This window comes from Ochlerotatus camptorhynchus, unplaced genomic scaffold (genome assembly GCF_037179485.1).
Source record: "Ochlerotatus camptorhynchus isolate MF236.1 unplaced genomic scaffold, CSIRO-AGI_Acam_v1.1 ptg000276l, whole genome shotgun sequence".
Classification (NCBI taxonomy): Eukaryota; Metazoa; Arthropoda; class Insecta; order Diptera; family Culicidae; genus Ochlerotatus; species Ochlerotatus camptorhynchus.
In genome coordinates this window covers 1,902,575-1,917,941 of record NW_027040765.1, presented here as the reverse complement: position 1 = coordinate 1,917,941, position 15,367 = coordinate 1,902,575, and the positions used below count along the sequence as shown (strand labels likewise).

Below are 15,367 nucleotides of genomic sequence, written 5' to 3'. Positions count from 1 at the left end.
AAATTTGGTCGCCAAAAATCAGACCGAAAGTTGTTTTCCAGTTGCCATCATTAAAAAGAAAAAAAAAAAGAATAACATGATTTTAAAACGTGGGCACATAAATACAGTGCCACTAATTTTCATCATCCATTAAATCGGTACAAACCTTTAATTTCAAAAATTTGTATCTCTGAAAATGCCGATCTGACCCATGTGGGAAACATCATGATAGTTGGATTTGCTATAAAGGCAGAGTATGTTAATTCGAAGAAACGATGCTTTCTCCTTTCGATCTACTCACCAGATGCGCATCTCACTGCAAAGCGAAATCTTTCCTGCATCTTAAACGCTGTACAGACTGGAGAGTTGTAACATGTTATAACGGTTGACAAATAATTGCAACACAGAAACCACCATCAAGGCAGCGATAGTCTGAACGTACTATTAGATAAAGTCGTAGCAAGGTCTGTATCCACATTAATCCGGACTCCTTAAAATCACTGTAACTTTTGAAATATTACACGTAGGAGTGAAAGATTTCGCTGAAGTATAGCTGGGAGTCATTGATGAAAAAGACTATGATTGGTGTTTATATTCCATGTTTAGTGTTCAATATGGCAATGAATTAAAAACACGTGCGCGAGTGGACGGACGTAATGTAAATCCTGACTTGTCAATACGGGAACTTGTTAAAAAAATGTGGTTTACCTAAATCCACTATTCACGGAGTGCTCATAAAATTATCGGAACGTTTAACGGTCGAGAGGAAACCCAGAAGTGATAAAAACATTGAACCTGCTGATCCTGTCATGGACCGAAAGGTGAAGAGGATATTGACCAGAATCTCTCTGCTCGAACGGTGGCTCGTAAAATAAGAATGTCACCTGATTTTGTCCAAACATCAAAACAGCTTTCGGGGCTGAAGTCGTGTAAAGTAAAAACGGTTCCAAATAAATCGCAACGACGAACAGAATTTGACAGCAAAATCACGGGCTCGAGGTTTTTACTGCAAATATTTGATGAAGTTTTCATGCGTTGTTATGGACGATGAAACTTATGTCCTGGAGGATTTAAAGCTGCTTCCACGGCTGGTTTTCTATTCTGCTATGGCCAAAAATGCTACAGTTGAGTATTTTCAGGCATCGAAATTTCCAAAAAAAAAAAACCGTATTTGGCAAGCAATTTTCACGTGTGGCCGAAAGAGTAAATCTTTCGTCACTACAGGCACAATCAACAAGGGGATTTGTGTTTTACTCAAGTTTTGATGTGTCTGGATTATTGTGGATACAGACCTTATTATGTTAAAGTTAACGATTTAAATGAAAAGTTGTTTTAGAAATCTACAAAATGGTGAGTTGACAACCTGGAAGGAGCGGAATACCTAGCTCTGGTCCTCACAAGTTCCTACTTCACGCCTCCCCAAGTCATATGATAACAAAAGACTACCAGCTGTAACAAGGACACAGCTGGGTGGCGTTGCCTGGGCAATGTTGCCAGTCCGGCAATAGCAAAGTGGAGGGGTGTGACGCGAACACTGGCGCGGTAACCATACAAGTACGGTGATAGAGGAAATGCTTCACCAAACCCAAGCGGATGGAGGTGCGACTCAAAACAGCGTCTGTTCTCCATGTTAGGAGCGGCTGATCACCGTCCTAGTGCCAGCGTGGGTCTCTAAACAGAGCTGTACACGATGGTCCCCCGGCGAGACAGCGGGTTGGGGCAGGCCCAACAAGCCGCCCTGGAAAAACATAAAGTTGCATCGTGAGGCGATGGAAAATCTGTACAGCATAAACGACACACGGAAGTTCTACGAGAAGCTAAATAGTTCACGCAAAGGCTACGTGCCGCAAGCCGATATGTGCGAGGACTTGGACAGTAACCTTCTCACGAACGAGTGTGAGGTGATTGAGAGGTGGAAGCAGTACTATGACGAGAACCTCAACGGTGAAGTAGCAGAAAACGAAGGTGGCACGGCAACAGACCTTGGAGCACGCGCAGAAGACGACAGGCTACCGGCCCCTGATCTTCAAGAAGTTGAGGAGGAGATCGGTCGGCTGAAGAACAAGAAAGCAACTGGTGTAGATCATCTACTAAGTGAGCTATTAAAATACGGAGGTGAAGCACTGGCTAGAGCGCTGCACTGGGTAATTGCCAAGATTTGGGAGGAGGAGATATTACCGGAGGAGTGGATGGAAGGTGTAGTATGCCCAATCTACAAAAAGGGCGACAAGTTGGATTGCTGCAACTACCGCGCGATCACACTGCTGAGCGCGGCCTACAAGGTCTCCCAAACTCTATGCCGCCGCCTGTCACCATTTGCAAGAGAGTTCGTGGGGCAGTACCAGTACCATGGGTGCCCGCGCTACCACGGACCAAATTTTCGCGATTCGGCAGGTTCTGCAGTGTTTTCGAACGGAAGGTGTTGCGTACCATCTACGGTGGAGTGCAGATGGATGACGGAACGTGGAGGAGGCGAATGAACCACGAATTTCACCAGCTGCTGGGAGAACCATCCATCGTCCACATTGCAAAAATTGGGCGACTACGGTGGGTTGTGCACGTCGTAAGATTGCCGCACGACGACCCAGTGAAAATGGTTCTAGAAAGTGACCCAACAGGAACGAGAAGAAGAGGCGCGCAGCGGGCAAGGTGGATCGACCAAGTAGAAGGCGACCTGCGGACCCTTCGCAGACTACGAGGCTGGGGAAGTGTGGCCATGGATCGAGTAGAGTGGAGACGACAGCAGAGGACAACAAGGCCTTAGCCTGATTGGTGAGGTAAGAATGTTTTAGAAATCTTGAACGTAACCCAATGAGTTCTAGCGAAAACATTTCGACATCGTGGAAATTCTATAGGTATTCCCCTTTTTTTACTTGAATTTCAAGATGATTCAGAGTATAGTTCTATAGAATATATGCGAATTGTGAGGAGAATTCGATGTTAAATTTAAGGGGAATTTAAAAGGAATCCTGAAGTGAAATTTGTTTAATTTTTTGGGGGTAACTTCAAAGGAATACTGAAGAGTACACTAAGGGAATTTTGAAGAGATTTTCCTTGAAATTTCAAAAAGAATTTCAAGGGATGGAGTTCTGACGAAGACTAAAAGAATTTCAGGGTCCACTTAAAGGGGATTATGGAAGAATCCTGTGAATAAATTTCAAGCGAACCGAATTCTGAGAAAGCGGCTTCCAGAGCAATTCTAGAGATGATTTCAGCAAATTTCTTAGAAAAATTTCCATGAAATTCCATGGAGATCTTCAACAAGAGTTAAATATATCTATGTGCATTCCATTAGACTAGCTCTGATCAGAATTTCATGGCGTTAAACTGTGATGTTATTTTTTTTTTTTATAATAAAATAATGGAAATCTGAAGAAAAAAATTTCAAGAAACTCTAAGAGGAATGTCCTATGAGGAAGTCCAGTAGAATAAACAAGATAAATCAGACGCAGACAACAAATTTCACAAGACAGATACAGGACCTGCTTTTTATTAAAGGGAGTCTTTGAAATGTTTTGTGATTGGCTTTTATCAATTTCGGAGCCTTTCTACGCTGTAGTCACTAACTTGTTATTATTCCAAATTATTTCTATGATTTTCTTCAAACAGTTTCCTGTTAGTAAATGGCGCTGTTACATCTGGCGTAATGCTGTTTTACCAATTGCCTATTAAATAAAGGGCATACATATTGTGTTAGCAATTATAAATGCGATTTATGCCGTCTCTGGTCTGATAAAAAATCATTGCTACGCGTTACACCTGGAAGGGGGAGGGGGGGGGGGGAGGGGGTATTGGTAAATGTGTTATGTTTGGTTACTGGGAGAGTATAAAACTGCATTTTTTGTATTACATAATTTGTTAACAGACTCAAGGTTAGTTTGCAGGAGTGTCCTTTTATTTGCGGTGGTTGAAGTCATCGTTTGCCAAAGCAGTACAGTCGAATTTAGCTCGTTAGGCTATCTTTAAGTGGGCTACGTTTTAGTTGGGCTCCCGTTAGTTAGGCTGTAGTACACCTAATTCGAAGTTAAACGGTATTTCATATTTGCAGAACTTCTAATCTGTTGGAATATCGGCAAAACAATTTAAGTGTGTATGCAGAACAACCCAGACGTCGAATCGATGCCGAGAAGTTGAATCGATTTTCGGTCTTCGACAAAGTTGTTCTGCATAGTTTTCCCACTCAAAGTCCCAGGATTGAGCAATTTTTGAATATGTAAACAAAGTGGAATCCGTTCATATTTGGCACAGTTGTTGGATACCTCAATTCAGATTGAAAGAACACTTGGGATCAGGGGTTGTGATCCACCATACAAACTTGAACCACCCTAATGTCCATTCTGCTGGAAGTCAATGATGACTGTAGTTACATCAAAATGTAGATCTAATGCCTTCCGATGTTGATGTAGTCATCAAAACTCATTACCTTCGTTGCATAAGGTCCCAAGTGTCCTAAGGGAAACACATTTTGTTTACCAATACAATGTTATGAACATCCTATAAATACCGTCCCTTTCCATGACGCAAGCCACGCAGCCTCCAATGATGCAATTCCCGCCAATTGAATCAGCTGCATTTCCTACATTGCACCACAATGCTTAGTGCAAATTGATGATCTCTTCACCCATTGGTCAAGCTCGTACAATATTAAATGCAATCATTTTCCCCCGACTTTCTACACCTATAGATAATGCAAACACCGTAATGCACCGCCGCAAAGTTTGTTGCAGTCTCGGTGCCTTCGGTGCGGCAAATATTTGCAGCCGCCATCACCAAGTCACATGAACCGTTCCAGCCAATGTTGCCGTCGACGTAGTCGTCAATAATGTGAATGCTAATTGCAAATCGCGGCCAACTTGGATGCCGTCACTACGTCAATTCCATATTCCGGCAAACGCGAGTTCAGTGGCGACGACAGAGTCGGTGTTTTGCACTCGCCGACTCCAAAGTTCAAAAGTGGCGTGATCGAGCGTTGTTCGGCAAAGTGTAAGCTATCACCACTTGTGTGCTGTTGCTTGTGTGTATTTGGTACCGCCGGTCACATGTGTGTCAATCTCAATTTCACATCGCACTTGATATTGTTATTCTAAATGAAATGAAGAGAATTTATTACTGTGGAGGACGTTTGCAACCGCTGGCCGGTTGCGACTGCTTTCCATATCAGTGGGACTGTGGCTTAATTTGTGAGGCAGCGTAATTCCGCTTCCAGACGGTTGCTGTTTACCAACCTGTGCAGGTTTGTTTTCCTTTGGCTCACAAGTAGTAGACACTGCGGCTTATTGGACACGCATAGTTGTGGCGTGACTCTGAAGTGATGCTAAACGGTCAATTTTATCGTTAAGATCAGGGACACAATTTTGTTTTCGTACCAAATTGTCATCGATGGCGGGGAGCAAAAAATACCGTAACCGCCTGCTGTGCTATGTTTACTTTTAACATTATTATTCATTCGCACCCGGGCTTCCAAAGTACAATTCCGCTCAAACAAAGCACATTGTTTGACGATCCATCAAAGAAGAGAGTGTGCACTACACAAGTGGATACTGATAAGAAAGAGTGATGGTAAAACACATTTCCCTCCTTTGACGTAAAGCTGTGAATCTGTTGCTCAACTGAATGCAATTTTTTCGACAAGAAGCGGAAGGTTGTTGTGATATTTTTAACCATAAAAACATTGTTTTTGATGTTTTTCATGTTTTACTTTTACAAAAAAATAATCATAAACATACGAGTAAACAATAATATAGCTCATTTTAAAAAAAATAAGGTTTGTTTCAAAAATTGGGAAAATATAAGCTTCTCTTGAAATTTCTCTATATTCCTGGGAAAAATTAGGCTCCAGGACTAGACAATCTTCGCTTCCCTAGGTGTACTATATTAACAGTAAACGATGTCCTACACTCACACATACCCGCACACACAGTTACATGCTCGCAGAAAGATTCACACATTCGACGTACATTTCATCACCGAATTAGCTTTAGGATGAAACATTTCCCAATTTAATTATTTAGCTTTTCATTTGACAGAAAAAAAAATGCAAAAATAGTTACGATTACATTAACATTCTACTAGTTAATCAGTTCGCTTATGGTTTGCACACCCGCACACTCACACGCACATAGATGTACAATTTTGTACCGGCACACGTCTACTGTGATTTCTGATCGTCGCCACCTTCTTGCTGCTGTTGGAGCGTCTTGCTGCTATTGGTCGTGGCAACCACGTCCGATGTTTTGGAGGTAGAGGCGGCGGCGGTGGTGGTGGAGGTTGAGGTGGAGGTGCTGCTGGAAGAGGTGGGTTGATCTTCCACGGCTTGCTGTTGTCGTTTATCGTTCAGGAAGTTGAGGTACTGGGTCAGGCGGAGAACGGCAATGAGCGTGGCGACGTAGTCTTTGACGTCTTCCTTGCGGAGGGATTTGACCTGTTTCGATACGGTCCGGTAGACGCGGCGGGCAACTTTGTTCGACAGGCGACCGACGGTTTGAACTGTGTGCAGCACCGGATCGTCCTTGGCCGAGATGGGAGCTGTTGGGAAAATTTGGACGTTAGCATTTTGGATCATACGGGGAGCTCCCAAGCGAAAAACTCACCATTATCCTCCTCGACGTCGCCTTCGCACTTGGGGAAGTAGAGGTCCAGCAGGCGTTCGGCCACCTTTACCGTCGAGTCGACGCCGTTCACGGCAATGCTTCCGTACTGGCTGGCCAGTACTTCGTTGGCCTTCTTCCAGGACAGTTCCTTGAGGGAGGCGGCCTTCTGCTGCGATGCCTGTCGGAGTTCGCAGACCTTCTCGGTGTAGGGTTTGACCGTGTCCAGAACCTTGCACTTGGCCTGATTGTAGATCTCCTGCGGTTGTTCCTTAATGATGGGAGCCGAGACTTCCAGGCGGTCGATGCCCTTGACCAGAGTCTGGTCGACCAGCTGCAGTGGGCGGTCGAACTTGTGCACCAGCGGAGCGGAGATGCAGACGGCACGGTGCACTACGTCCTCGGCGGTTCCGAAGGCCCAGTTCAGCAGCGGGTTGTAATCTGGAAAGAGGCGAGCGAGGAGGAAAAGATGCTTCATTAGAAGTGCGTCATTCGTGGTCGGTCGAGCGAAAGTCGCAATCTTATCAGGCGGACGTGATAAGCGCCTATTTGCAGCCTGAATTCTGTGTCACTGTGGGGAAGGCCGCGTAGGGCAATTCGAGCTGATGGGTTTGTTCGTTGGTTCGGTCAATATTTGGAATGCACCAATCAAAGTTTAAATGTTATTTATGATCTCGAGGGATTTGAGTGGAAATGGGTGACTTTGAACTGTGCGGTCGTGTAGATTACGAGATTTCCTTAAATGTTTTGAGACATAATCGGATTGAAGATTGTTGATATGCTCAAATTCAACCAATCCAGAATTCTGGTACAAGGTGTTCTTCTGTTGAATCCATTATTTGAGCATCTAGCTGGAACTCCATAATATCCCACCTGATATTCCAAAGAGGTTTCAGAAATTTTCTGGTCCTCGGAATATCCCGCCTGAGAAATTCCGCTAGGGGGTGTTTTGCGTATCTCATCTGGAATAAATTTCCAGAATTTCGCCATAAATTTCAAAGAATCCCGTCTTGGACTTCGAAGGCTCTTGCTGGAAATTTTCTAGACACAAACTTTTTCGAACGATTGGACCCACGGAGAATGCTGCTGGGAAATATTTCTCCAAATATTCTGAGAAATTCCACTGTTTTGGCTATCATCTGGCACTTTGGATTCACCTACAATTGGGAATAGTTCAGCCCTGGATTCCAAAGAGTCATATGACATTTATTTAACATTTGAAATTCCTGACGGTTAGGCTCAAGCTTCCGTTGTATTCCGCTCCCGTAACTTATCTGGGAACCTTGTCTTGAACTCCAAAATATCCCGTCTGAAATTCCAAAGCGGCACATCCTAAATTTGCTGGATTTCGCGAAGAAAATCACACATGCGGTGCAGATAAATTCCAGTAGAGATTTTTACGTGTCTCATATGGGTTTTTCATTCTCGAACTCCTAGAGCAGTATCCCGCTATAAATTTCAAAAAATCTCGAATTGGACTCCAAAGGTTTGTGTTAGAACAGAGGAACATTTCAGAACGATTAGACCCAAGATTCCGATGTATCCCACTTTAGATTCTCTTGTATAACGTACCTAGAAGATTATTAAGAATCCCGCTGGGAAATATTCCGTCTAAGATGATGAGAAATTCCGCCAGATGTGTTGACGTCTAATCTAGAATCTTCTTCAGAAGCTTCTTTTAGAATTTTCTTAAGAAGCTTGTTTTCAAATCTTCTTAAGAAGCTTGTTTTAGCATCTACTTCAGAAGCTTCTTTCAGAATCTTAAAAAGAAGCATCTTTTAGAACCTTCTGAAGAAGCATCTTTTAAAACCTTCTTATGAAGCTTCTTTTAGAATCTTGTTTTAAAATCGTCTTATGAAGCATCTTTAAGAATCTTCTTTTAGAATCTTCTTAAGAAACATCTTTTAGAATCTTCTGAAGAAGCATCTTTTAGAAACCTTCTTATGAAGCTTCTCTTAGAATCTTCTTAAGAAGCTTCTTTTAGAATCTTCTTCAAAAGCACCTTTTAGAATTTTCTTAAGAGCTTCCTTTAGAATCTTCTTAAGAAGCTTCCTTTAGAATCTTCTTAAGAAGCATATTTTAGAATCTTCTTAAGAAGCATATTTTAGAATCTTCTGAAGAAGCATCTTTTAGAACCTTCTTAAGAAGCATCTTTAAGAATCTTCTTATGAAGCTTGTCTTAGAATCTTCTTCAAAAGCACCTTTCAGAATCTTCTTAAGAAGCTTCTTTTAAAATCTTTTTAAGAAGCTTCTTTTAGATTCTTCTTAAGAAGCATCTTTTAGAATCTTCTGAAGAAGCTTATTTTAGAAACTTCTTATAAAACTTGTTTTAGAATCTTCTTCAAAAGCATCTTTTAGAATCTTCTGAAGAAGCATCTTTTAGAACCTTCTTATGAAGCTTTTCTTAGAATTTTCTTAAGAAGCTTCTTTTAGAATCTTTTCCAAAGCACCTTTTAGAATCTTCTTAAGAAGCTTCGTTTAGAATCTTCTTAAGAAGCTTCTTTTAGAATCTTCTTCAGAAGCTTCTTTTAGATCCTTCTTATGAAGCTTCTTTTAGAATCTTCTTAAGAAACATCTTTTAGAATCTTCTGAAGAAGCTTCTTTTAGAATCTTCTTATGAAGCTTCTCTTAGAATCTTCTTAAGAAGCTTCTTTTAGAATCTTCTTCAAAAGCACCTTTTAGAATTTTCTTAAGAGCTTCCTTTAGAATCTTCTTAAGAGCTTCATTTAGAATCTTCTTAAGAAGCTTCCTTTAGAATCTTCTGAAGAAGCATCTTTTAGAACCTTCTTAAGAAGCATCTTTAAGAATCTTCTTATGAAGCTTGTCTTAGAATCTTCTTCAAAAGCACCTTTCAGAATCTTCTTAAGAAGCTTCTTTTAAAATCTTTTTAAGAAGCTTCTTTTAGATTCTTCTTAAGAAGCATCTTTTAGAATCTTCTGAAGAAGCTTCTTTTAGAAACTTCTTATAAAACTTGTTTTAGAATCTTCTTCAAAAGCATCTTTTAGAATCTTCTGAAGAAGCATCTTTTAGAACCTTCTTATGAAACTTATTTTAGAATATCCTTAAGAAGCTTCTTTCAGAATCTTCTTCAAAAGCTTATTTTAGAATTTTCTTAAGAATCTTCTTAAGAAGCTTCTTTTAGAATCTTCTTAAGAAGCTTCTTTTGGAATCTTCTTAAGAAGCTTCTTTTAAATCTTTATAAGAATATTCTTTAGAAGCTTTTTCTTTAAAATATTATTTTAGAAGTTTATTCTAAAAGCTTGAGCGTTGCTCCGCTCCTCTGACTTAAAAAAACGGACAAGACAGTAAATCAGAGTAGCTACGCTGTAAAGGAGCATTTTTCCAAGATTATTGGAACGTTTTATGTTTTTTATGTTATGAAAAGCATATGAATTGGGATTCAAAGTGCCTGAAATCTAAAAAAAAATAAGTCCCTTACAATTTGCTCCATAATACCCTAGAAATTCTTAATAGAAGGTTGTTTGATTCACTCTGAAATTCTCTTAAAATTATTAATTGGATTCCATGTATTACCCAGGAATTCCCTATAGAATTCTCCTGAAATAAACTCTCCTCGAATTCACTAACTATTCTCCTAAAATTCCAAATTTTATCGTCGAATTATCGTCGGAAAATCCTCTAAATTCCACACAGAATTCTCTTGGAGTTGTCTCGTAAATTCGTTGAAATCATCCTCAGAATTCTCAAGGAACTCTTATTTGTGTTCACTAAAACATATTTCAGGAATGAAACTCCTTGAAACTCTCCTAAGTAGTTTTTTTTTGGAATTATACTCAGATATTTCGTTGATTTTTTTCAGAATTCCCTTTGGATTATCCTTCTTCTCTTGGAATTCTACTCACAAGAACCTTGGAGTTCTCTGTACAAATCAATTAGAATTATCCTCAAAATTTCCTTGCAATTTTAATCAGAATTCTCTTTGGAATTACCTTAGAAGTCTCCTCGGAATGCTATTGGAATTTTCGTTTGAATCCTAGTCATGATTTTCTTGGGATTCTACTCCAGACTACCCTAGAAATCTCCTTGCGTTTCGCCTAGAATCTGGAGTTCACAAAACTTCTTTACATTACCAGCTTATTGGTTATCGCATATTAGCTTACACAAGATTTTATCATAGTCTTGTAGACCATGATTTGGACTTGAATAATGCTGTAAAACCTTGATAAAGCTTGCAATGTTACTTGGGTATTGTGTGCTCTCAACTTAGTGTTCTAGATGCACTTCCACAGTTGCTAATTGAGAGCTTTCGATGCCTGTACCATTTTTTCATTAGTATAATTGTGTGGCAAGTACAATCATACTTCATGCCCAGGGAAGTCGGGAAATTTTCCAACCCGAAAAATCCCTAGACCGGATCGGGAATCGAACCCAGCCACCTCCAGCAAGGTGTTGTTTTGAAACTACGCCTTTACCAACTGAGGTAAGGGAGGGCCCAAAAAAAAACATGAAAGGAATCCTCTTAGATCACTTCAAGTTTTCGTAGCAATTCTTTCCTTGAATTCCGAGCTCCTTGGGAATTCTCATCAAATTAATTCACTTAAGTCCATAAGCGGCGAAACTCTTGCAAGTCCCTTGAAGCAGTTCCACACCAAATGACGAATCGATCGGATGCGAGCTGCCCAGATTTGCATGAAACTTTGGAAAATCGTTCACTTTTGAGCTAAAATTCTGTCATTTTGAATCTTGCAAAAACCTTAAATTTGTTCCTACTGTTATGATCGGTAAAATGTCTAAACCAAGGGCCTGACACGCCACCTTCTTTTCGTAGTCAGCATAAAAACGTGATCACATATCAATCTAAGCGGGCCCAGAACGTGGGCCCGCTACTATGCTCGCTAAGGCTACTTGTTATTAGTAGAGATGGGGGTGCCATCTCCTTGGCCTAAACCCTTTGAGAGATTTTCTTTGAGAATTTACTCAATAATTTCCTTAGAATCATCTAAAAATTACCTCAGAGTTCGTCTTAGAACTCTCTCTGGTATTCCCTTACAATTTACTCCATAATACTCTAGAAATTTTCTTCAGAAAGCTCTTTGATTTACTCTACAGGTCTTTTACTCTACAGGTCTCTTGAAGTACTTAATTAAGTTCGCTGTATTATCCAGGAGTTTTCACAGAATTTTCCTGAAATAAACTCTCCTCAGTATTCACTAAGCATCTCTTGAAATTCTCATAGAATTCCCTCTAAATTTCGCTCCCGTTAATTCAAATGCTCTTCAAGAATTTCCTAGAAACTCTTCATTGATTTCTCTTTAAAATGTATTACAGGAATAGCCGAGAGGGACGACTCTATCTACGATGCAGGAAAGATTTTGTTTTGGAGTGGTTAGCTGCGCGCACGCTGAGTAGATAGAATGAAGATTGATGAAGATTCTGGAGATTTCCTCCAAAAAGTAGACGCGAGAAATGAAAAACAGATTTTTTGTAGATTGATTTGTTAGTGTCAGAATTTTCGAGCATCTAGAATTGAGATTTAGATGTGAAGTTCCCCTCGGCAATAGCCTTGAAACTCTCTTGAGTATTCCTTTGAAATTTACCCCAAAACTTTTTTGGGAATTTATTTGAAACTTTCAATAGAAATCTATTGGAATACTTTTCAGAATTTGTTTGGCACTATCCTCAAATTTCTCAATGAATTCTTAGTGGATTCTCCTTCTTCTCTTGGAATTCTACTCGCAAGTACCTTAGAGTTCTTGTCACAATTTTTTTATGAAGAACTCTCTTGGAATTCTCTTTGGAATTACCTTGGAATCCTGTTGGAAATATCCTTTGAATCCTACTCACGATGCATGTCATGCTACGTCATTTATGGATCATCCCTTACGTTTCATCTGGAGTTTAACAGAACTAACGTGAAAGGAATCCTCTTAATATTACTTCAAATGTTGACACTGAATTGTTTGTATTGGGCAATGATGCACATTTTTCTAAAATTCGGCCAATTTAGATCTTGTAAAATTTTCAAGCGTCAGGACACGCCTCTAAAAGAATATTTTATCGAAAAATTTACAATATCCAAATGGCCGAATTTTGAAAAAAAAAATTAGTCATTTCCCAAAACAAACAATTCAGTGTCAACATTCTAAAGCGGCGTAATAGCATTTGTAAACAATGGCTATAGCCGTCGATTTCTCACGAATTAAAGCTCACCCCTCCAAATTAACAATGCTAGCTGGTAGAGGAAATATTCATCTACATGTTGATGTTATTTATTTTCATGTTTACAAAAACAATTGCGTCCCTTTCAAATGTTGACACTGAATTTATTATGCTTGTTTCATGCAAATTGAAGAAGGTCGAGTTTTTCCGATTCGTCATTTGGCGTGGATCAAATCGATTGAAATTTGAAAGTGTTCATTGAACAAGTAACAATACTTAACCGAGCTAATTCTTGTCAATGCTAACAATTTCACGAACAGTCATTTAACACTTCTTATTTTAGGTTTGTTTATCTACTGGACAGGTAATGTTTCGTATCAATTAAGCGATCTGCTAACGCTCTCAAGACACTTGACAGTTATTTGTTGTCCAAAAATATGCCGAATTACTTCCATCAGCATTCAAAGAATTCTTGCTGCGTCATTGGATAAAGCCTTACAAGGAGCATCTACAATTTCAATTGGCTGTGTCTCCGTAAATCGAGATCTCTAGTACCCATAAATTGAATAAGTACTACGCAGTAGCTTCCTATTACATCAAAATCAACCATGTCAGACTTATCAACTGGTTCCAACCGACTGGTCCTGTTGACAACTTTCAGTATGTCTAATCTAGCAACGAGCAGACATGCTCTTATCATCCTTCCCGGTAGCCAAGGCATCGGCCTACTCCAAATGTCCAATAAAACATCCAAATCAACACCGACGTTATCACTTTCAATTGACCAACAAAACGAATGTCACCTTCACAGAAACTTCCGCCTGATAGTGCCCTCTCTCCCTAATAAATCCAGTAACTAAAAACTTCCATCCCGCATTGCTACGACTGCTATGATCCAAAGGCAACCAACAGCAACAGCATCATCACCGTGCACGACGAGCATATGAGTGAGTCGGCTGCGGCTCTAAATTGGGTCCAAAGTACAACACCGATGTATGATGGTGATACCCGCATGTCGTGTAAATACCACGCAACGTAAATGCACATAATCCGCATCGTTGTAAACCACTACCCTTCCTATAGTTCGTTGGGTGTTTTTGCTCTCGCTCTGCCTGCCTGCTGCGGCAGAGGAGAACCTACCACATGATCATACGATGCGAACATGACGCAGAGCGCGAGTGGCTGCCAAGATGACGCGGTTGGCTGAGTCGCGAGTCCAAAGATCGCTGCGGAGATGTTATTCCGGTTTGTTTGGTTCGTCCGCGTGCCTCAAACAACCCCCCGCCCCACCCCCAAAACTAGTGGATTCCACCACACCTGTCTACTAAAAAAAAAGCAGCACAGCAAACCATTCTCTCCGCCGTAAACTTGCACGTACCTACTCTTTAGCGGTTCTTGTTTGGGCTCCAGTTACCTGCTCGCTTCAGTGGAATCTCCCCTTCACCAAACAGTGTGTAAAAAAATTTGCTTCTACAGAAAATATAAACACAAAATCGAAATCGTTCCAAACGGTCGGAATCACCTGATCGAGTGTGTTTTATTTTTCGTTCAAGTCATGCTGACGTTGGTGCACTGCTTTTTTTGTGTTGTTGTGTGCCACTGTAAGCTGTCACATTCCCCTATTCCATTTGAACAAGCGCTCTTTAGCGCTTCAATAAGCCGATTAGGTTGGGATAGTGATTGCGTTTGAATGCGAGATGGAGGAATGAATGGAGGAAGACGACATATGCAGTCGGTCACGTAGGCTGGAAGATTCCAGAACGACGAATAGTTGGAAGAGAAATTGGAAAAGATTGACCTCGCCCAAGATCGCTCATTTGCGTCGTAGAAGAAGAACGCATCCTGCCGAGCCAAATCACGTGGCCAGTCAAAAACCTAGCCACCCCTAAACTCCACCACAGTCTACTACGATCGATGCGGGATTCTAGTTGCTGGACACTTGCGAGCACAGCAGATGACCTCAATGTCAAATGAATTGATTATATAAAAGCCAGTATCATGTCAGTCCAGTGTACAGTGCATAGCATTTGCACGCCATTTTTAAAGGGACAACGTGCTTCCCAAAGAAATCAGCACATAAAGCTTCTATTGTTCCCCCACGTAATCAATAGATCCAGTAGAGAGGGTCAGTGGCACTTACCTTTCACGCGTCCATAGACATTTTGGGTCTGCTGCCAGGTTGCGTCCACGACCGGCAACTGGAGCATACGGTCCAGTGATTGCAGACTCGCAAACAGATTGCTCTGATTCTCGCCAGTCTGGGCGATTTCTCCGTTTTCCTGCACTTTAGCCGACATAATTCTTGTATTTTTTCAAACTGATGAAAATCACTTTCACACTTATTAGTAGTTGTGACACACGGGGGGGGTCACACTGGAGAGTTAAACACTCGACACTTCACAACCTGACGACGTCCGGGAATCGAATGAGCTGCCGCCGATGGGACTGACTCGCTTGAACCCGAGGTATTGATATCACTCACGCTCTCTGCACGACGATCGGTGAATAACTCACAATCGCTCGCTCTCGTCTGGTGAGTCGCTTCCACTCTGTTCGTTGCACTCACTCGCTGTGTCTATCCACAGTTTACTTGGATGGTTAATTTGAAACGTCGTTCCGTCCGTAGGTAAGAACCACTATGATTTCTTCTCGTTACGCGATGATTGATTCAATAAAAAATA

The 15,367-nt window shown here is 40.9% G+C and overlaps 1 protein-coding gene across 1 annotated transcript; it reads right to left on the bottom strand.

The window, feature by feature from the left end:
* Positions 1-5,650: 5,650 nt before the first annotated feature.
* On the bottom strand, positions 5,651-15,367 carry LOC135706221 (lipid storage droplets surface-binding protein 2-like). The gene is made up of 3 exons (XM_065227785.1): positions 14,827-15,367; positions 6,570-7,007; positions 5,651-6,504 (listed from the first exon to the last, which is right to left on the bottom strand). Exons 1-3 carry the CDS (start codon positions 14,981-14,983, stop codon positions 6,128-6,130), a joined length of 972 nt encoding a protein of 323 aa, XP_065083857.1. The 5' UTR covers positions 14,984-15,367; the 3' UTR covers positions 5,651-6,127.